The following is a 21,728-nucleotide window of genomic DNA, read 5'->3' as shown; positions in this document are numbered from 1 at the left end:
CAGAAGTGAATAAGAAAAAGAGAGAAAATAAAAATTACCCAATTACTGGGAACGATAGACGGGCTATCACTACAGTGCCCACAGACATCAAAAAAGAAAAGGAATGCAATCAACAACTTTAAACCAATAAATTCAACTCAAAAGAAACAAATTGGGCAGCCCCGGTGGCGCAGTGGTTTAGCGCCACCTTCAGCCCAGGGCATGATCCTGGAGACCTGGAATCGCGTCCCACGTCAGGCTCCCTGCATGGAGCCTTGCTTCTCCCTCGGCCTGTGTCCCTGCCTCTCTCTCTCTCTCTCTCTCTCTCTCTCTCTCTCTCTCTCTGTGTGTGTGTGTGTCTCCCATGAATAAATAAATAATATTAAAAAAAAAAAAAAGAAAGAAACAGGGATCCCTGGGTGACGCAGCGGTTTGGCGCCTGCCTTTGGCCCAGGGCGCGATCCTGGAGACCCAGGATCGAATCCCACATCAGGCTCCTGTTGCATGGAGCCTGCTTCTCCCTCTGCCTGTGTCTCTGCCTCTCTCTCTCTGTGTGACTATCATAAATAAATTAAAAAAGGTTAAAAAAAAAAGAAACAAACAAATCGCTTGAAAATATAACTTATTAAATACTGACACAAAACAACAAAGAAAATCTGAGCACCTCTATAATCAATGAAATTAAATCTATTATCACAAAAGTTACCACAAAGAAAACTCCAGGGTCAAATTATTTCACTAGTGAATTTTATCAAGCATTTATGTGAGAAATAATACCAAACTTACAAACCTCTTCCAAAAAGTAGAGAAGGAACATTTTCCAACTCATCTACAGGCCCAGCATAACCCAAGATCAAAACCAAACAAAGATATTAAAAGAAAATCAGAGACCAGTATCCACCATAGATGTAGACACCAAGAACCTTCATAAAATATAAGTACACTGAATCTAAGCATACAAAAAGGTGGAGCAATAGGAATTTAAGGTTGGTTTAGCATTATAAATAAATAATTAAGTAATCAATCCAGTCCTCTAGATTACCAAAACAAAGGAAAAAAATCTTACGATCACAGACACAGGAAAAGTTATTCAACAAAGTTTAATATCCATTCATGGGGATCCCTGGGTGGCGCAGCGGTTTGGCGCCTGCCTTTGGCCCAGGGCGCGATCCTGGAGACCCGGGATCGAATCCCACGTCAGGCTCCCAGTGCATGGAGCCTGCTTCTCTCCCTCTGCCTATGTCTCTGCCTCTCTCTCTCTCTCTCTGTGACTGTAATAAAATAAATAAAAATTAAAAAAAAAAATAATAATAATAATATCCATTCATGATTTAGAGAACAAAACACTCAGCAAACTAGAAATAAAAGGAAACCCTTCAATCTAATGAAGAACACCCAAAATCCTATAGCTGACATAAGATTTAAAGGTGAAACACAAACACTTTCTCCCCAAGATCAGGAACAAAGAACTTGAACACTGCACTGTACTGGAAGTACCACACTGTATTTAAGCAAGAAAAAGAAATAAAAGGCGTATAATCTGAAAAGAAGACACAAAGATGCCCCTATTTATAGGCAACAAGATGCTTTATGTAGAAAATTCTAAGAAATCAACTAAAACTAATCAGTAGGATTCAGCAAAGTGCCTGGTACAGGTCCATACACAAAGATCAACCATTTACAACACGAAACAAAAAAATGAAATTACATTTTAAAATCAATGCCAGGCACAGCAGCATCAAAAAAACACCAAATACTGGGGATCCCTGGGTGGCTCAGTGGTTTAGCACCTGCCTTTGGCCCGGGGCATGATCCTGGAGTCCCAGGATCGAGTTCCAGTAGGGCTCCCGGCATGGAGCCTGCTTCTCCTTCCACCTGTGTCTCTGCCCTGCCCCCTCTCTCTACATCTATCATAAATGAATAACTAAAATCTTTAAAAAAAAAAAAAAAAAAAACACCAAATACTTAGGATAAACTTAACAAAAGATGTTCAAGACCTCCACACTGAAAACACTGAAACAAAGCTAAGAGTAGTCAGATTCAACCAGTTCGCGGATGGAAGATTCAAAATTAAGGTATTTATCCAGCAATACCTTCAACACAGTCCTAGCCAAAATGCCTGCAGGCTTTCTGTAAATACTGACAGGCTGATTCTAAATTTATATGGGAATGAAAAGATCTTGCAGTCAAATAACCTTGAAAAAAACAGTCAATCTTGAAAAGGAACAATGCTGGAAAGCTTACGGTGCCTGAATTTAAGACTTACTATAAAGCTACAGTGTGGTATCGGCATAAGGAAGAATAAATACATTAAGGAAACAAACAGGGTCCAGAAATAGACCCACACTTATCTGGTCAATTGATTTTCGGCAAAGGTGCCAAAACAATTCAATAGGGAGAGGAAAGCCCAAACAACAAACGGTGCAGAACCACTAAATATCCTTACGGATGAAAACGAGCCTGGACTCCTAGCTTATGCACAAAGATTAATTCAACATAGACCACAGACCCAAAAGTAAGAGTTGAAACAATAGAAAATAGGGGAGTATCTCTGCTGTCAAGGAGAGAAAAAGATTTTTAGACAGGACACAAAAGAAATAACTATAAAACCCCCCAAATTTATAAATTAAAATTCATCAAAATAAAACACCTTGGGTCATCAAAACAGTGCTAAAAAAAATGAACAGACAAGGGGTGCCTGGGTGGCTCAGTTGGCTAAGTATCTGACTCTTGCTTGGTTTCACCTCAGGTCGTGATCTCATGGGTCCTGGGACTAAAGCCTGTGTGGGGCTCAGTATACTTAGGATTTTCTCTCATTCCCCCTCTGACCCTCCCCCCACTTGAATGCTCATGTGTGCGTGCTCTCTCTCTCTCAAATAAATAAATCTTAAAAAAAAAAAAAAAAAGAACAGACAAGGTAGGCAAGAAATGGGAAAAAATATTTGTAAGACATTAAGTTGCAGGGGACTTGTATCTGTGACTTGTATCCTGCCACTCAAAAGAAAAAAGAAAATACACCAGAAGCCAAATAACACATGAAAATTTGTTCATCATCATTAGTCATCAGCAAAATGCAAATTAAAAGCATAATAAGGCACCACTACACACCCACTAGAATGGCTAAAATTAAAAAGACTAATCACGTGGAAGTTTGTGAGGGCGCAGAGAAACCTGGTCCTCAAACCCTATTGCACAGCAAGGAATGTAACCTGGCATGGCCACCATGGAGAAAGGTGTAGGTGGGGCCTAAAAGGCCCAATCAAGCACCTTCCCTTTGACCTAATAATTCCACTCCTGGGTATCTGCTGAACACAAATGAAAACATCGTTCCTAACGGAACCTCGATCAGAGGAGGGGAGGCCCTGGGTAAGGCCGGGGGAGGAAGGCTGGCTGGTGGGGGAAGGTTCCACACGTTGATGAGAGGTGTGCCACACACGTGCATCTCTCTGTCAGAACTGTGCAATGAAGATGAGTATCTTTCAGAGTAACTGAAATTTACTTGGAAGCAAAGACACAAAAAGAATCTTCAGAGAAAACAATTGGGCTGATACTCGTTGAAGCTAGGGGATGTGAAGCTGAGGGCTCACTACCCCATTTACGCGTTTGTTTAACTTTTCCATTCTAAAAAGTCTTTTGAGAAAGTGAACAAAATCTCCCCACATCTAAGAGCAAGACCGAAGACCAACAGAAGACAGGGCTCAGTGAGGAAGCAACGGCTGGCAACGAGCCATGGATGGCGCCACTCCAGCTTGCTGAGAGCCACACAGCCACCTTGCTGCCCGGCAGGCAGAGGCAACCCTGGCCCTGAAAGCCCCCGACCCACCTGCCCAGCCGTCATCAGCGTCAGCGTCCAGGTCATCCAGGCCCTTCAGGTTTTCTGCATTGATGATGGTGGGCCGCGGCGCCCGTCCCACCAGCTGCCTCAGTGGGCGGATGGGGCGAGTTGTTCCCAGCCTGTTTTCTTTTCTGCCGAGGGCAAAAAGAGTAAAGATCTGGCCTCACGTCAAGTATACAGATGCAAGCAAAACCCAATACTTTTCCCCAATATAAGTCCAAAACTGCAAAGGTTCATGGTTGCATTTAAGACTTAAATCCTCTCCTTTGAAAAGAAACCTACAAGGAACAAACACAGCCCAGAGAGCAGTTCTGGCTCATTTCATAGTTTCATATCCTCAGCGCTAGCACCTAGGGCAATGGCCACAAACTCATCCAGGACTTACAATCATAACCCAACCTCATTCAGCTCCAGATCCCAGCCACCCCACCCACCCAGGAGCTTGGAGGTGGTTTCAGGTCCACTGTAGTCTCGAAGACAAAGCACCTTCATATGTCAGCCCATTATCCTGCACAATGCCCCCAAGCGGGGTGGAAAGAGCCACTCTCTACAAATGTGACTATAATACAGTAGCCTTACCCATCTTGGTCATTCATCTGGAATTGTCTAAAGGGAACACGGGGTTCAAGACGGAGCTGGGGAAGGGGAAAAGATCCTCGTTCCACTGTACCCTGGTTCTCTGATGACTGCGGTGAACACATCTGAAACATAACATCAATGAATAGGATTTTCTGATAATGGTTTAAATTCTAAGTTCCACCTGCATTAGAATTTGTTTTGGAAAATGGAAACTGGGAAGAAGAGACAGGCAAGTCTTGGAACTGCCCAGTTCATCCTACCCCCGTCTCCCCTATCTCTTTCCTGCTGTCAGGAAGTACACCTGGGGACTTGTGGCGTCTTAGGCAATGCCTGCCTCTCCTTTCTCTAAAGAACCAAGGCCGAAATAATATCCACATCACCAGGGAAAGCAGCCGAAGACCCTTAAGATTTGAAAAGGGGCAGAGAAAAACGCTGAAGTAATGGAAACTTTCAAGGTAGGGCTTATCAGGGCAAAGACACTGGGAGGAAAACTGAGGTGGACATTCAACCACTTAGAGGAGGTTCTGCTGGACACGAGCAATCCAACTTCATGGAAAAAAAAATGCATACTCTGAAAACTTACAAAAGCAGGAAGCATGTCATGGTATGTAGGTGGGTGGTATACATTTCCCATGAACTGTGAAGCCCCTTTTCGGACAGGCTGAGCCGGGCGGAGAGAGGGGTCCTTAGAATCGCTGGTACATGCCGAGGAGGGGGCTCCGTCTCCCGCACTCGAGTTCCTGCTGCCCAGCTCAGTTGGGGAGGCGCTCAGAGACGTGGCAGAAATTATGTTTCGCCCACCGCCCTCCCTCCAGCTTGTCACATCTGGAAATTGAAAGGGGGCAAAAGGGGAGAGGAAAGAGGAAGGGGGAGGAGGGATTGTGTGAGGTTCTGAAGGTCGAGGGACCCCCCTCGTTCACCAAAAACAAAAACAAAAAACCCAAAAGTGAAGAGTCAAGTGGTCGAATCTGCCAGGGAAGGTGGAGGGCAGACACCTGGCCAATGAGTACAAACTTGCTGTGGGAAGTCTGGTTGTAAGAGAAATACAAAGCAAGGTCCACTCACAGAGAAGGCAAGTGTAAACAAGACATGGTCTTCGCTGGTCAACAGAAACCACATATACCCACAGATCTAACACACGAAGAAATCAGGACAGCCCCAATAAAAACAGCCTTGGGTCATTTCTCTCACAAACACTGACCCATCAGGATCAGCACTGAGCCCAGCATTGGGCTTTACATTAAAACTGAGGTAAGTCCTGGGGCACCCGGCTGGCTCAGTTAGTAGAGCATGCAACTCTGGATCTCAGAGTTGGATCTCAGGGTCGTGAGTTGGAGCCCCATGTGTCACACAGAGATGACTTAAAAATAAAACCTCGAAAACTGGTGTTAAGTCCTGACATGTTTCAACTCAGTTTCACAGTGACACCTCTGCTCAAATATTCCACAGTTCATAAGATAAAGCAGAGCCCCTCTCCCTCCAGTGGGGGCATGAAAGGGTCCTTGGCCCCACCCCCCAGGCCTTCACCCCCACTTGTTCTGCTTGGGCTCAGGGGGCTCTCCTGCAGCTCACAGTCTGAACCCACCAACCTATCTATCCTATTAAGATGATGTTCCCCCCACTGTCAAACTTAACAAGTACTGGGGGAATTAGGGGCAAAGGAGAAATCACATGAGCCCGCTCCTTTTCAGCCAATGTATGGTTAGGAATTGAAGCATGAAGTCCTTGAGTACTTGAGACTAAGAGAAAGAGATAAAGCACAGAAGCCACAAAACCAGAGTCGGCTCCCAGCAATTCAACTGCCTTGAATACAATCTTGGGCAAGTCCTGTGATTACCTTTCTGGCCACACCTGCTTCTTCATCTTCTCAAATAAGGAGATGGAACTGATCCCAAAAGCAGCTTCTAGTTCTAAACTTCTGTGGTTCTACAAAGCAGCCCAGCTTGATCCCGGAAAACTACAATTCTTGGCTTGAGGAATTTGGTTACATTATTTGGAGCAGATGAAATAACCCAGACACAGGCCACTGAAAAGGTAGTATGCTCCATTAGAGTCACCTATTGATCATTTCACTTACAGGGTGCCAGTTCTGACACTGGGATGCCTTGCAGATTAATTAAGACAGACAAAAGTCCCTCATGTTTCAGGATCTATTCAAGCCCTCCCTTCCCCCATCCATCCACAAACAAACAAACAAACAAACAAACAAAGAGCCATTTCACAATCCCTAGTCAGAACAGATGGAAAATCTCTTCCCCAGACAAAATTTTAATCTCTAACCACTCAAGGCCATTTAAAAAAAAAAAAAAATTACCTACAAGTATTGCTATATGACCCTGCCAACTCCTTGGCCAGACCCGAGATGAGGGGACTGTGGAGACCAATCCTAGGCTGGCTACAAAACCCCAGAGGAGGATGTTAAAAAATAGATATTCTAGGGCACCTGGGTGGTTCAGTGGTTGAGCATCTGCCTTCGGCTCAGGTTGTGATCCTGGGGTTCTGGGATCGAGTCCCATAACAAGCTCCACACAGGGAACCTGCTTCTCCCTCTGCCTATTTCTCTGCCTGTGCCTCTCATGAATAAATAAATAAAATCTTAAAAAAAAAATAGAGATTCTAATTTGGCTGGGGATGGAGGAGGGCTAGAAATCAGACTTTTTCAAACTCCCCAAAGGATCCAGACAGGATTCAGCAAGGTTTAGGAGCCCCTGGCTTAGAAAACCAGCTCCAGAATCAGGGATGAAGCAAATGGGCCCTTGGTCCTTCTGTCTGATGACAGCACAGGGGGAGACAGACAGGCTTGGCTCAATTCAGAGGAGAAAAGAGGAGCGACCTCCAGACCAGCCTAGGGAACAGGTGCCACAGGCAGGGGACAGGCACAGGGTCAGTAAGCATACTTTCCAGGCAGAGAGCCTGGAGCCTGGGAGCACCAGCTCGTTGAGAGCACACATGCCACTAGAAGGCAGAAGGGCAGCCTACTGTTTCCACACGTGCCCAGAGACCACAGTGCACTTACTCTGAGGGCGGAGGCTTGGTCCTGGCCCATACGACAGATCGAAGACGCCCCTTTCCTTGCCAGCCTTGTCCTGCCCTCCAGCTGCTTTCAGCGTCGGAAACTCCTCGGGAGAGAAGGATAACAGTCGGCTTGAGCCCCTTAAACCTGTCGAGAAAAGCAGAGGGCTCGGTGAGTGGCACCGAAGGGCCTCTGCTGCCCCATGGGTCGGAAGCCACGCTGCCTGGATCCCACCTGGAGCCTGCTCCTGTTACGTGCGCTCCCCAGGGGACAAGGAAAGCCAGATGCAGATGATCTGCTGGGCTGCTGACAAAGGATAAGGGAGAGCAGATCACAGCTGCCCCGCCCAGAGCCTTACCCACTCCTAAAAAAGGGCAGGAAAGTCTTCAGGGAAATCAGCCCAGGGAGGTGAGCTGCTTTCGTGTGGAGGTAATGGCAGCAAATGGTCCCCCACCCCCAAGGCCTCCACCCCAGATCTACCCTCGTGAGCAACAAACATCTCAGTCCTGTGATCCTGGGATCTGTTCATTCCTTCCCTCTCCCATCTACTCCCCAATGCTATAGGTTCCTTGGAGAAGAAACCTTTCCTTAACTTTGTGGGAGACCCTCCCAGCGCTTAGCATCAGGAACCTGAAATCAAATCATCTTTCAGACAAAATGGTGCCTTTTTAGGGTCCAGGGTGGCATTTGGTGCTTTTATCTGGAACAAATGCCCAGCACCATATAAACTTAACACAATAGTGGCAGTACACAGCACAATGTCCAGCCATGCTATGCCTGTTCCCTAGACGGCAGAGCCCAATTCCCACCCCCACCCCCGGACCAGTATCATTCTCGGAATTACTGATTCATGGACCCGTGAACTACGGCAGGGACCTGGCCAGAAACACGCAGCTGGGATTAGTGCAAACACAAGAGGCAGCAATTCATTCTCTACTCCACTTAGTAAAAAGATCCAGGGTCAAATAAACCTGCCAGGGGGACAACCTGACAGACAATCTCCAAGTGTCACAAAGAAACTGCCACTGTGTGAGGGGGCCTTCGACTCACAGTTGCTTGAGCATTTTTTAACAAAAACCACTGACAAGGAGGATATATTAAAGCTATGCTTTAAAAACACAGATTGGAAGCTTAAAAACAAACAGTACTCTTTTCTGCCTTAGCAGTCACGAAGGTCTCACTCTACATGGGAATTAAACTTGCCCTCCACAGATAAGAAAGATAAAGGGAAGAACTCAGAATCCCAGACTAAAGCAGTAGCACTCCTTACGGCTGCAGGGCTCTCTAGAGCACGTTCACTACCAATCCTTTGGGCCATGTGTTCTCTGCCGTTGAGACTCTGAGGCAGGAACATCAGGGGCTTTCCTAGGGTTCCAGGAGCCATCAGCAAGGGGCCACTGCCACACCAGAGCCCACAAGCCACAAGCCTCTGGTGTCTGTTCGCACCAGTCTGGCCCCCTGGGGCTGATCCAACTGAAACAGGCCCAAGGCCACCCAACAGACCACATGGAGGGGTCTATCGACTCAGGAAGAGTCCTTCAGAAGTGCAGAGCCATGAACATGTTTGCGAGCAACACTGTCAAGCACCCATAGCCCCAATGCACATGGGCCTGTGGCCACAGCACAGGAGGCGAGCTGGGGGCTGCTGCCACCCCAGCCCCCTGCCTGCGCCCTGGATGCCCCTGTACCTCCTCCTGGGCTCCTGACGCCTCTGTCCCTCCTCCTGAGCTCCTGGGTTCTACTGCCTCCCCGATGATGAATGATCAGATGTTCTCAGAGGATTTTGTCATGTTCTGGAATTAGTTTCTAAGTCATGGCTTAGTTTGTTTTGTTTTGCTTTTAGACATTATTTATGGGATGCCTGGGTGGCTCAGCGGTTGGGTGTCTGCCTTCAGCCCAGGGCATGATCCTGGAGATTCAGGATTGAGTCCCTCATCAGGCTCCCAGCGTGGCATGATCCTGGAGATTCAGGATTGAGTCCCTCATCAGGCTCAGCTCCTCTGCCTGTGTCTCTGCCTCTCTCTCTCTGTGTCTCTCATGAATAAATAAATAAAATCTTTATTTGCCTGAACTGAAAGGAGATGCTTAACCATTGAGCCACCCAGGTGCCCCACATCTTAGTTTTGATAGGAAATACAATCACAGGATCAAAAGAAGCTGGAGAAAGGTATGAACAAACCCTCCCCCACTCCCACGCCTGTACCCCCACCTGCCTACTTCCTACACCCTCAGAAAACAGGCTGCTTCCAATTCCACTCCTCCCTTCCTCTGAGGCTTCCTTCCAGAGATGCTTTTCTAATGCACATACATGTTTTAGAAGTGTATTTTCCCTCATCTGAATTTTTTTCATGAATGGCAGTAACATACTATACATACTACTCTGCACTTTTTTTCACTTAAGAATATATCATACACCCTAGAGCGTTTGCCAGACCCATGGAAAAGCGCTTTTTCTCCTTATAGGCTAGTAGTAATTCATGAAAGCACCAAAACCTGATGGGCATTTCAAGTGATTACTTCCAATCTTTTGCTATTACAATGTTGCAATGATGGGGCACCCAGGTGGCTCAGTCAGTTAGGTGTTTGCCTTCAGCTCAGGTCATGATCCCAGGGTCCTGAGATCAAGCCCTGCATGAGGCTCTCAGCTCCATGGAGAGCCTACTTCTCCCTCTGCCTCTCAACTCCCTTTCTCTTTTTCATAAATAAATGACATATTTAAAAAAAATGTTGCTATGAGTATCGGGTATATATGTCATTTCTCACACAGGCAACTATTCTAGGGCAATTTCTGCACAGTGGAACTACCAGGTCAAAGGGTGCGCTATTAGTATCTGGAGAGGCAGGACCAAGCTGCCCTCCACAGGGGTTGTGCCAATTCACACTAGTATTTTTTTAACTTCTGTAGTTCTTCTTAAATACAAATTAATACATTTGATTTGCTTAAAGTTCTAACCTTACAGAATAAAGGCTTTAGAAAGCAAAGACCACTGTAAAATCAGTCTAATGAATGCTCTTTATAAAGCCTCTTTAAAGAGAGCTAATTATAGGGAACTATGATACTTGTCACCACCCCACTCATCCCCCCACCCCATGCTTGTCTTGCCCCCTTTACCTCATCCCACAGACCAGAGAGTCCATAAAGCTCCCTTATACATATGCAGGCCAAGCTCTCCTGCCCTGAGCTCCTCTGGAACTGGTGTTTGACAGCACTTTGGCACGCTGACTGATGTCCCCCCCGGAGATGGGGACAGAACTTCCAACCATCCAGTGATTCCCATCCAGAAGGGGCACATGCGCCGGGCAAGGAGGGGAGAGTTTGGGACAGGCGAGACATTAGCCAGGACTGGGGGCAAAGGGTACAAAAGACAGCCAGTGCTCTTCGCAGAAGAGCGAGCAATCGTGCACTACTCTCACCAGCAGCCCTCTCCTTCCAGCACAGAGGCTTCATCCAGGTTGGTTTGCAGCGTGCTGGAAATATTTGAGCTAACAGTAACAAATTAAGAGAGCTCATGCAGAAGTGAGCTGAAGTATCTGTATCTTTGGCTTCTCTCTAAAGCACCCACTGAGCCTGGGCCTGCATTCTCAGAGAGGGCTCTGGTCGTTGGGGGTGCGGGGGGTGCAGGGGGCAGAGTCTGACTGCCCTCTCTGCTCAGGTGAGCTCTGAGCCTGCCTAGGAAGCCCTCTGATAGGCTGTTCAGCAGTCACTGAAAACTGGGCACCCTCCCACCCCACTTCCCTCTGTGGAGCTATCACAGCTGTGGCTCTGCTGGTGACAACTTCCAAGTGCTTCCCAGGTCAGGCACGACATGAACAGTAACAAATACTGTGTAAGCCATGAATGCTCCAGTGGCACCATCCAACACCAAGCAGCTCAATTCCCAGGGCTGGCTTATTTATAAACCCAGGCCTGAAGCTCACACCACACCTCACAACACCTCCTCCTTGATGGCCCAGGAGAGAGGAACCAGACTCATGTCAGCCACACCGGTGAGCAGGTATCTGAATTCCGCCGATGGGATAGCCGACTCAGAGCCGACTTAGAGCAGCAGCCAACTCAGACCAGCGTCCAGCCTCCCCACACACCCCAGGAGGAATGTCTTTCCTAATAACATTCTCTGAGATCAAAGAGCTGACGGACTTTGTGGGGTCAGCACTCCCACCCCTGGGGCAAAGGTAAAGGCTCCAGGGAACAGAAGCTCACTCAGGTGAGAAATTCCACAAAGCTTTAGGCCCAGGGCTGCCAAGACTCAAGCCCAACAGTCTAGAAAAGGTACTCGTCCCTCCCCACGCACCCAGCCCAACACCACCCACCCACACTTACCACCTTCGTGTCCTGCTGGCTTTCCATTCAGCTGTGCCCATGACTTTGGTCCACCTGGCACTGAATTTGTGTTCTGAAAGAAGGAAGGAAATGAGAATAGAGCTGGCCCAACCGGCCTGCTTTCCACCCAGCTTCCCACCTGTGCGATAGCCAGGGCGTTGGGAGCTGCCAAGCTCACGGCAAAGGTGAGGATCAGGGTGGAGGGGACATGGTCAGTTCACATAGCCAGTCCCACAGCAAAGCCAGGACTCAAAACCCCACGTCCCCTTCACGCTGCACTCCAGAACACTCTGTCAGGTCACCTCCTCGCACCCACACAGCTACTATGCCTTGCTCAAGAGATAAAGACTAGATCTCAATTCCAGCATGTGTCCCCAAAACCGTGCACCACTAATAGAGGAGCATCAGCATGGGAAACCCGGCATGCCTGATCTTTCACTGGATGGGCCACTACGCTACTTTCCATAATTACTGTCATTCTATAAGACACAACTATTCAAGTGAGGCCTTCCTCCTCTGCTAATCTGGACTTGCCTGGCTCACAAGCAATCCTCGGAGCTGTGTTGAAAGCTCACTGCAGGCAAGGCGTTATGCTAGGCACACCCCGCCTGAGCAAACCCTCCCACTCTCTGGGAAGGTTCTAGTCCTATTCCAAATGAGGCTCAGAAAGGAGAGACTAGTCCCAATTAGGAGAGCAGGACAAGGACTTCTCCCCGCTCAGCCTGTGTCCCAAGCCCCATCGAGTCCCCAGCCACTGAGCCCACCTGCCTTTCTCCAACAACATTCAACCTAGCAGCCTTCCTCTTCCAACTGAAGGTAAAAATACATAAAACTGGTGCAGCATGACGTTTCAGCACTTACTGGGTCAGACCTCACATTAAATTATTACTCTTTCCTGTCCCCACCCCCTCCCATCACGAGCATCACCACACTTAGGGCTTAGATGGCCATCTCTCTTGCTTTCCATACAGAGCAGACCAGGTCTAACTATCCATTTATTTATTAGAAGTTGCCTGAGTGCCTTAGGATGGCCACAGGCCCCTGCACACAGACCACAGAAGGGATGTGCCAGCGATGTAACACGGCAGCACAGCTAGGGCTGGCTGGTCCCCCAGGAAGCACAGGAGCACCAGGGCCCTGCCGTCCCACAGCCTCCCAATTGGTGTCTACAGCCAGCACCAAGATGCCCCTGCTCTCACCCACCAAAGGCATCAAATGAGAAGAGGATGGCTCCAAGGCCAAGAAGCGTTACTAATACTGCCACCCTGCCATAACTCTGACAAGAGCAGATATGCTGTCCTGCCTCTGGGGCGAGGCTTTGGGGGCTGAGAACCACTGGGAGTCCCTTCTCACCGCCACTATGTGGGAAGAGCTGAGCCCTGGGCAGGGTGACCAGCATGCTGGCCTCAAGACAAGGCTCTGACCCTCAGCAGATCTTCTCAACAATGCCAGGACCACACCAGGTCCTAATCCAGACTCTACAGCACCAGACACATTTTCAGCAGCTCCAATGCGGAGTCTGACATACAGCAAGGCCTGTAAAACCAAGGCTCCCTCAATCTCTTAGCTTCAAATTCCAGGAGACAGATTCGAACTCAACTCTGTCCTCAGACTAGGCACCAGGCACTTGTAGATTCAGGCCAATGAATACAGAGCTTCCCATGAATGTGGACTTCTTTTACCTTTTTCTTTAATTTCAGTATTCAGTGTTGGGTAAGGGAGGGTGCCCTCTGGCAAAGCCATACACTCTCCCCAGTGGCTGGAGATGACACCTCAGACCTTCTGTTGCCCAGAGAATAGTACAAAACTAAAATACAGTAGTGCAGGTTGTTTTCCAGTGAGCTGCTAAATGCTAGGTATCTGTCTACACGTCTTGTGGTCTTCTAAAAGATCTGCAGATGTCTCATCTAGATTTCTAGCTCCCAGCTAAGCATATCCTCCTGCTGATCCTTGAAATCCACAGATACCGATGGACTGAATACATTATGAGCCCTTCCTTGGTTAAATCCCAACTTTCTGGGATGCCTAGGTAGCTCAGTGGTTGAGCATCTGCCTTAAGCTCAGGGTGTGATCCTGGGGTCCTGGGATCGAGTCCCCCATCGGGTTCCCCGCAGGGAGCCTGCTTCTCCCTCTGCCTATGTTTCTGCCTCTCTATATATATCTCTCATGAATAAAGAAAATCTTAAAAAAAAAAAAATCCTGACTTTCTGTTTAGGAAAGCACTATTGGGGTGTGTGTTTATTTATTTATAAGATTTTTTTTAAGGTTTTTTTTTTTTTTTTTTTTTTTTTTTTTTAAATTCATGAGAGACACAGGCAGAGGGAGAAGAAGCAGGCTCCATACAGGGAGCCCAACATGGCACTCGATCCCAGGTCTCCAGGATCATGCCTGAAGATGGCACTAAACCACTAAGCCACCCAGGATGCCCTTATTTTTAAAGTAATCTCTACACCCAACCTGGGGTTCAAACTCACAACCCTGAGGATCAAGAATTGCATGCTCCATGGACTGAGCCAGCCAGGATCCCCCAGGGAGAATACTTTAAATGCATCAACAAATAAAGGGTCACAGATCAGTATTTCCCAAAGTGTGTTCTTAGACACCAGTCTTTAAAGATGCTGGCAAGAAGTCCGACAGTAAAGGAGCTTGCTTAATTTTGTTTTTCAGCTCACCTGACCCCCAACCTTTCTGTGGTCCCCATGGAGCACAACCATGGGACCCTGATCTAGCCTGTAGTTCGCCCAGTGACATCACCTCAAAGTAAGTCACCAGAAAGCAAATTGGGTGTTTGTACTCTGTTCTGGATCTGGGGTCTTTCTCCCAAAGCTGCAGATTCGAGTCACCTCATGGGAACCCTGACAATTTCCTGTGCTCCTGTCCCATGGCCACCCATGAGGCTTGCTTCTGGAAGGAGCAGGTCATACAGCACCTACCTCCTGGCTGCTCGGCTGTGTCGGCTTCTGTAAGCTGGAGACAGGCCTCTGCAAACCCGGCTGCGGCAGCGACTCCGGCGGCGGAGAGCCCGTCACACTGGAACTAGACAAGGCAGGGGGCATCAAGGTAAGGCAGGCGTGGGCACACACAGGCCCCTCCAAGCCTCCAGAGGCTCAGCAGCAGCATGTAAGGTCCCCGGCAGACTAACATTGCGGAGCCCATGAGAAGCTGGGCCCCATCTGAGGCCTACCAGTTGCCATCTGCTGGGCAGGACAGTCCTTGGCCCCTGGCAGAGCTTCTCCTACAAAACCTGGTGGCTTCACTGTACACAAGTGCTGGAGGAGTTGCCACAGGGAAACTGAGTCAGCCCAGGGAAGGGGCTTGAGCCCCATATTCCTTTTTTTTTTTTTTTTTTTGAGCCCCATATTCCTGACCAAGAGTTCCCAGCAGTGCGAGGCGGGCGGGGGCCTGATGGCTTTGAGATGTGATTTTTCTTACAGCTTATAAAAGAAATATATGTCCAGAGTAAAAATAAATTTATAAATATATATAACACAGAACTTGTCACGATCTCATCCTCCAGAGAGAAACGCCAAGCAGATTTTTCTATATAGTATTTTTTTAACATGAGTGGGATGACACCACACATACAATTCGTAACTTGTTTTTTACTTAACATATCTAATGTGCTTTCTGGATAACACACCTATCTACCTCTTTGTTTTAGTGACACAGTACAACTGGATGGGCCACAGTCCCCAATTTTTTTCCCCAGTACTGGCAAAACTGTGATGAACACTTTTAAATATGTATCTTTGCACACTTTTGTGCATTCAGTAGTCTAAGTTCTTAGAAGTGGAACTGCTACATCAAAAAATATTTTTAAGTTTAAAAGCTGTGGCTGAAAAAAAAAAAATAAAAAAAAAAATAAAAGCTGTGGCTGGGCAGCCCTGGTGGCGCAGCGGTTTAGCGCCGCCTGCAGCCCAGGGCGTGATCCTGGAGACCCTGGATCGAGTCCCACGTCAGGCTCTCTGTGTGATGCCTGCTTCTCCCTCTGCCTGTGTCTCTGCCTCTCTCTCTCTCTCTCTCTCCCTGAATAAATAAATAAAATCTTTTTTTAAAAAAAGGCTTAAAAAAAATAAAAAATAAAAGCTATGGCCCAGGGATCCCTGGGTGGCTCAGCAGTTTAGCGCCTGCCTTTGGCCCAGGGAACGATCCTGGCTTTGGCCCAGGGAACGATCCTGGAGTCCCGTGATCGAGTCCCACGTCGGGCTCCCGGCATGGAGCCTGCTTCTCCCTCCTCCTGTGTCTCTGCCTCTGCCTCTCTCTCTCTCTCTCTCTCTCTCATAAATAAATAAATAAATCTTTTTTAAAAATAAAATAAAATAAAAGCTATGGCCCAGCACCCTCCAAAGATGTGTCAGTCAACAGACACTCCACAAGCAACAAGGGGCTGTGAGGAAGGTATCTGCTCACCCAGAGCCTTCTGGTCACTTGTTCTACACGATGAAACCCAAGGAGTACAGGAGTCCACTCAGCCAGTTTCCCCCAATGCCAGGGGCTCACCAGTAACCCAAACACCACACACACACACATACATGCTTCCAAGTTTACACGACCCAAGGAACTCACATTATTACAAAATGAAGGCCAGTGATCTCCACTCACTTCACCTTCTACCTACAACAGAAGAATCTAGGTAGTATCGCTTCTGTGTTCTCCAAACCTAAGCAAGGAGTCCCACACTTGCGGCCTTCATCCTGTTACCTCCCTGATACCCCGAGAGAGGACATGGCCCAGGGCAACAGAAGACCAGTGCAGAGGACAGCCCCTTGTCCAGTGTTCTGTCTTTACCTTGTCCTTGGCTGACGTGCATCAGCATGACTGGCCTCATTCAGGTCTTCTGATCCTTTCTGTGCCAATGACTCCAAGACCCCACAGAGGGAGGGAGTGACACCTTGTCCTCTCTCTCTCTGGAACTTCTTGTGGCAGAGGCATTTCAACACTTAGGCTGATATGTACGCTGATATCCAACTCACTATAGACTCTGTAGTGTCTACCATCTGAACAGAATGACAACAGTAGCTGACACCTGCCACACACATCCTCTACACCGGGTACCTGACCTGTGTTACCTTGTCTATTTCCTGAAACCAACCAGGTACTATTCCTACTTCACAGAAGGACCCTGGAGCTCACAAATCAAATAATTCCCCCAGGTTCCATTAAGCTAGTAGTAAGTGGCCTGGCTGATCCTAAAAGTAAGGCCTTACCATCAACCTATATGACCCCTAAACAAACCATTATAAAATTTCTAAAAACAGCTTTCAGACTCTATTTTGGTTATTACTACTTTATGTTCATCTGACTGAATTATTTGCTCACTCTGTACATCTTATCTGAAGTAATTGCAGGGAGGTTTTACAAAAGCTGCTATGGCTGCGGTGCCTGGGTGGCTCGGTCAGTTGAGCGTCTGACTCTTGGTTTCAGCTCAGTTCAGGATCTCAGGATCCTGAGATTGAGCCCCATGCCTGGCTCCGCACTGACCACAGAGGTTGCTTCGGATTCTCTCGCTCTCTCTCTCTCTCTCATGCTCTCTCTCGCTCTGCTCCCCCCTCCCCCCAGTCCCAGTTCCATTCTCACATGCACACACTCTTGCTCTAAAAAAAGCTACTGTGGCCATTTCCAGTAAGAGAAAGGGACACTGGTTGGAAGACGGCACTCTAGGTCACTTTTACTCTCTGGATCCTGAGCATCGGCAGCCAAAGCACAAGAAGAGATTGAGGGCATGAAGATGTAGGAGACCCCAAACCATTTTGTTCTCAGTCCCCAACAGGCAAACCCTAGGAGCAGTGTCCTACCGGCCAGCCCTACTCGTGAGGTCCTGTGCCTCTCTGGTCCCCTCAGTACAAATCTCAAATCCCCTCTCCTAGCCACCCTCATGGCTAGCTGGTGCCCAGCGGGGAAGACTCACAGTGGAAGGAGCTGAACACAGGCTCAGGTGGGAGGTTACATGCCTGAGGCAGAGTTAGAACCGGCCCCACCACGCAACAGCAGCCACAACAGTTGTTCTCTGTTGCTCTAATGATGATTTTTGTGCCAGACCCTGGGCCTCCTAAGGCTCCCATAAGTGCTGTGCTGGCAGTGGTGTGAGCCTACTGGGAGGCTGCATACCAACCCTGAATAATGAGGATTCTGGATTGTTTTTCTTAACTGGGTCTGTTTGGAGCAACTAACTAGAGTAGTCTATGTGGAAAGCTGCTGGCCCCGAAACTGGGAAGACAGCCTCCTCCCCCAGCCAGAGTCCAGCATTCAGGGACTACCACCAGAACAAAGTGCTCAAGCACCTCCCCTCCCCACAGTGGCCCTTACTGGCTCAGGAACTGACACTGAGGCATTGCATAAGCTCCTCTGGGGTGATGAGGCCCTTCCTAATAAGGCACAGGGGACAATGGTCCCTGGGGACAAGGCAGCCCACAGAAACCGTGCTGCATCAGCTCCAAAAGCCAGGAAAAACGAAAGCAGGGAGAGAGAAACAAGTAAGCAGCAGGAGTCAGGACAAAAGAAGCTTCCTCTGGGTTCTCCCAGGTTCTCCAGCTCTGCCATTGCCTTCTGCAGAAGGAAAGGCAGCACTCTATGAGGCTCCAGCTCCCCACCCACGCCGGCCCCCTCTGCTCTCACCTCTTTGGGTCTTGCTGATCCTGCTTGTTTGCCCATCCCGTCCCGTCCTTGGGAACTATAACGATGTTGGGGTCGTTTCCTCTGTTCTCAGACTTCAAGCTTGGCAGGTTTGCAGGCGGTGGCATGCGCCGGGCTGTGGCAACCTTCCCGAGACTCTGTAAGCCATGTCTAGGAATAACTACAGGAAGATAGGGGTGGGGATAGACAAGTTTCAGAAGCAAAGAGGCTGGTCAGTCAACTGCTCTTTCAAGCTTTAAGCAATGATGACAAAGACAACCAGACAGACACAAAGGGCAGCCTGCATGCAAACAGACCAAACAGTCTGGGAGCTGCTTCAGCCGTTTTACAAGCCCTTTGCCCCAGCCTCAGAGCCATGGGAGTGGCTGAGATCTACACAGGGGCTTTCCTTTTACTAGCAGACAGGTGCAGGTGCAGGGAGTCTATGCCATGGGCAGGGAGCCAGGCCCAGAAACCTCCACCCCACATGGTAGCCACCTCTCTGCAAGCTGAGGCTGCTTGGGCAGGATGGAAAGGGTAGCCTTCGCCTGGCCCCAGACCGGGCATGAGCAGAAACCTCCACATTCTCCAAATGCTCCCAGGATGTGTGGACAGTACAAAGTTTTCCCACCAAGTTCCAGAATGTCAGAACCAGGAAGCCTAAAACAGGGTAACTAATGCAAATGAAGTTCCAGTCTACCCATGGTGGGGAAAAGGATCCCAGCTTCCAGGAGATAAGACAGAGAAGGACACAATCCCAGGGAGGCAGAGTCAGGATATCAAGCTCTGAAATCAGACACCAAACAGGAGCAGGGGAGCGATTCTGCATCCCCAGAACTGCCAGGTGACCACCGCACACCCTGAAGGTGGTCTGACCAGGTGGGGACTCTGGGTCTTCACTGTTCCTGACCTGGGGTTTCTCATGTACAGAAAAGCATAGAGAACTGGCCTCCACACCCGTTCTTACCTGAGGATCTGACCGCGTCTACTGATTTTCCTTTATACTTATCAAACAGGCTGAGAGTCGAATACTTGCTTTTCCCATCCTTGCCCTTGGTTATTTGCCCCAAACGATCGGACATTGCGATGAAATGTCATCTAGTAAGGAAATTTTTCTCGGCACCGCTCCTGATCTGCCTTTAAAATGCAAAAAAAAAAAAAAAAAAAAAAGAGAGAGAGAGAGAGAGAGAGCACACATTAATCCACCAGAATCCCTGAGCCACTGGACTGAATTCTTCAAGGATCAGAGATCTCCTTGAAGGCCCAAAGGAAGCCCTGGATTCTGTCCCTAGAAAGATGCCCTTACCACACACAGGCAGCTTTACTCACATTTAAAGAACATTTTGTTGTCGGTACCTTCCCCACCCCCAACAATAAGAAGTCCTATTCTGTCTGAACTGAGCAGAGTTGACTGCTCACCAGCAACACCGAAATGTAAACTTTTCCACCCTGAGTCCTGTTGCCAAGTCAAGGACAGCTCTTCAAGATGGAAAAATTGCTCATCCCTGTAGCACATCCACAGAACATCAAAAATAAGGCAGAGTAGAGGAGATACACAACCTGCTTATGGAAGGCTGTTCATTTCAAGGATGAGCTAAACCAAATCAAAGGGAAACAACCAAAAACAGTAAGTCTTCAGGAACAGCTGGGTGTGTGCAAACCAAAGAACCAGCATCCAAAGAAAAAGCATCTGCTCAGGCAACACAAACAGGGCTCTCTGGAGTGCAGACACAGAAGCAGCAGCACCCCCCAGGGAGAGACCACGGAGGTGGAGGGGGGCTTACCGGCTCCATTGCCCCTCCACTTATAAATCTTGACAAGACAACCAAGAAAGCAGCACCTTCCTTCTGCCACAGTCTAATTTCCTACAGGCTTGTACAAGTCTATTAGCATGTTACTCACTCATTCAAATACTGAGTGTGTGCCTGCCAAGGGTGAGTGAGTGCCACATGGCAGGCCCTGGGGACTAAAAGCCTCCATGTCTTTTATTCTATTACTCAATGGGTTCTTGGCTATAGTTCCTAAAACTTGATCAGGAAAAATCAACTTGTAAAAGCAATCATTACTTCCCTTTGGAGTTAATGTATGGGGAAGAAAGCTAAAGCAGCAAACTGGACATCCAGCTAATACGGACGTCAGAGGTAACCGTACAAACATTCATTCAGTGATAAGAAAAGGCGCCTGGTGGTAGCAGCCACAGCATAGTTTGCTGCTTTGCCCTATTCTGAAGTCACGCAGGCCAGAAGGAATACATACAGTATGCTGGTAAAGCATTCTGTATCTTTAGGGATTACTTTACGATAAAATCCTATATATTATGATCCAAGACTTTACAAAAACCACAGGGAGCAAAGATCACTTACAAAATGGGGCCAGAAAAAGGGTAACAGTGACATCACACAACTCCAGGCACACGGAGACTAGCGCCAGGCCAAGGGCTAACCAAGCTGGTTCTTACACAAAACCAGGTACCTCCATCCTTTCATTCATTTGATAAGTATTGAAAATGAATGAAATCTGTAGGAGAGTCAGCCTCAATGAAGACATAAACCACAAATGCCCCAAAGTGCTCAAAGCTCCCAAGAAGCTTACATGTCAGAGCCTCCCCTATAGTGTCTGCCTCACGGGCCAGGAGCAAAAAATGACCAAGGACAGAAACTGGCCCAAAGTGTCCAAATTCTGATTTTGGTGCCCCAGGGTTCCATAACACACCCTTTTATTTTTAAATTTCCCTACCCAGAGCTGGCTCCAGTGAGTTTCTGCTCCATGTCCAAAAGTCATAGTAACAGCAGCATTCTTCCCCCACACTAGACAGCAAGCCCCTCAGGACAGGGACTGGGTTTTATTTCCTTCAGAATAACCGGTATTTAACAGGCTCCCAAATGTAAATCAACTTGAAATTCTCCATTAGGATTGGATGAGGTCTAACATTTATACACTTCTATCAAATCAAAAGATCATTCAGATAGGAACATGAAACACACATACACCCTAACACATTATTAACAGAAGCCCTTGAGATTGTCACCATGGTGATGGCAGCATGTGGCCCCTGCCTCAGAGCTTACAATCTGCAACAGCAAATGCTGGTCAGCATCCCAGCCAATGGCCTGTGTTTTTTTATAAGTCCTCAAACTAAGAATGATTTCTTTAAATCATTTTTCACAGTTGTTTTAAAAAACAACGAATATGTGACACCCTACATGGCCATCAATGCCACAAGGAGAAAAGGTTTGCTGACCTTAGATCTGAAAGGTAGTCTTGAACAAGCACTTTCAAAGGTCTCCATGTGGGAAATAGCCTGGCCGCCAGGGAGAAGCCCTACTTTTCAGGGAGGGGGCAGGGCAGGGCCCACCGAAATGGGGAGGTACCCATGCAGAGCAGATAAT

General features: G+C 48.0%; 1 protein-coding gene across 10 annotated transcripts in view; it reads right to left on the bottom strand.

The window, feature by feature from the left end:
* Positions 1–21,728, bottom strand: part of PRRC2B (proline rich coiled-coil 2B) — a 92,888-nt gene that overhangs the window by 44,422 nt on the left and 26,738 nt on the right. For 9 of the 10 annotated variants that reach the window (XM_041727194.1, XM_041727192.1, XM_041727188.1 and 6 more), the window contains exons 2-9: positions 19,307–19,476; positions 18,343–18,520; positions 14,661–14,763; positions 11,728–11,800; positions 7,410–7,553; positions 4,977–5,218; positions 4,394–4,515; positions 3,803–3,945 (exon numbers count right to left, since the gene is read on the bottom strand). In XM_041727194.1, coding sequence (XP_041583128.1) covers positions 3,803–3,945; positions 4,394–4,515; positions 4,977–5,218; positions 7,410–7,553; positions 11,728–11,800; positions 14,661–14,763; positions 18,343–18,520; positions 19,307–19,421 — 1,120 coding nt within the window. In that variant the 5' untranslated portion in view covers positions 19,422–19,476. Of the gene's footprint in view, positions 1–3,802; positions 3,946–4,393; positions 4,516–4,976; positions 5,219–7,409; positions 7,554–11,727; positions 11,801–14,660; positions 14,764–18,342; positions 18,521–19,306; positions 19,477–21,728 lie in introns of those variants that run through there. The other variant, XM_041727196.1, reaches the window with a different exon arrangement.

The sequence above is a fragment of the Vulpes lagopus genome, chromosome 12 (genome assembly GCF_018345385.1).
Source record: "Vulpes lagopus strain Blue_001 chromosome 12, ASM1834538v1, whole genome shotgun sequence".
NCBI classification, from domain to species: Eukaryota; Metazoa; Chordata; class Mammalia; order Carnivora; family Canidae; genus Vulpes; species Vulpes lagopus.
Note: the sequence above shows the minus strand (reverse complement) of the source record. Positions and strands in the feature narration are given on the sequence as shown.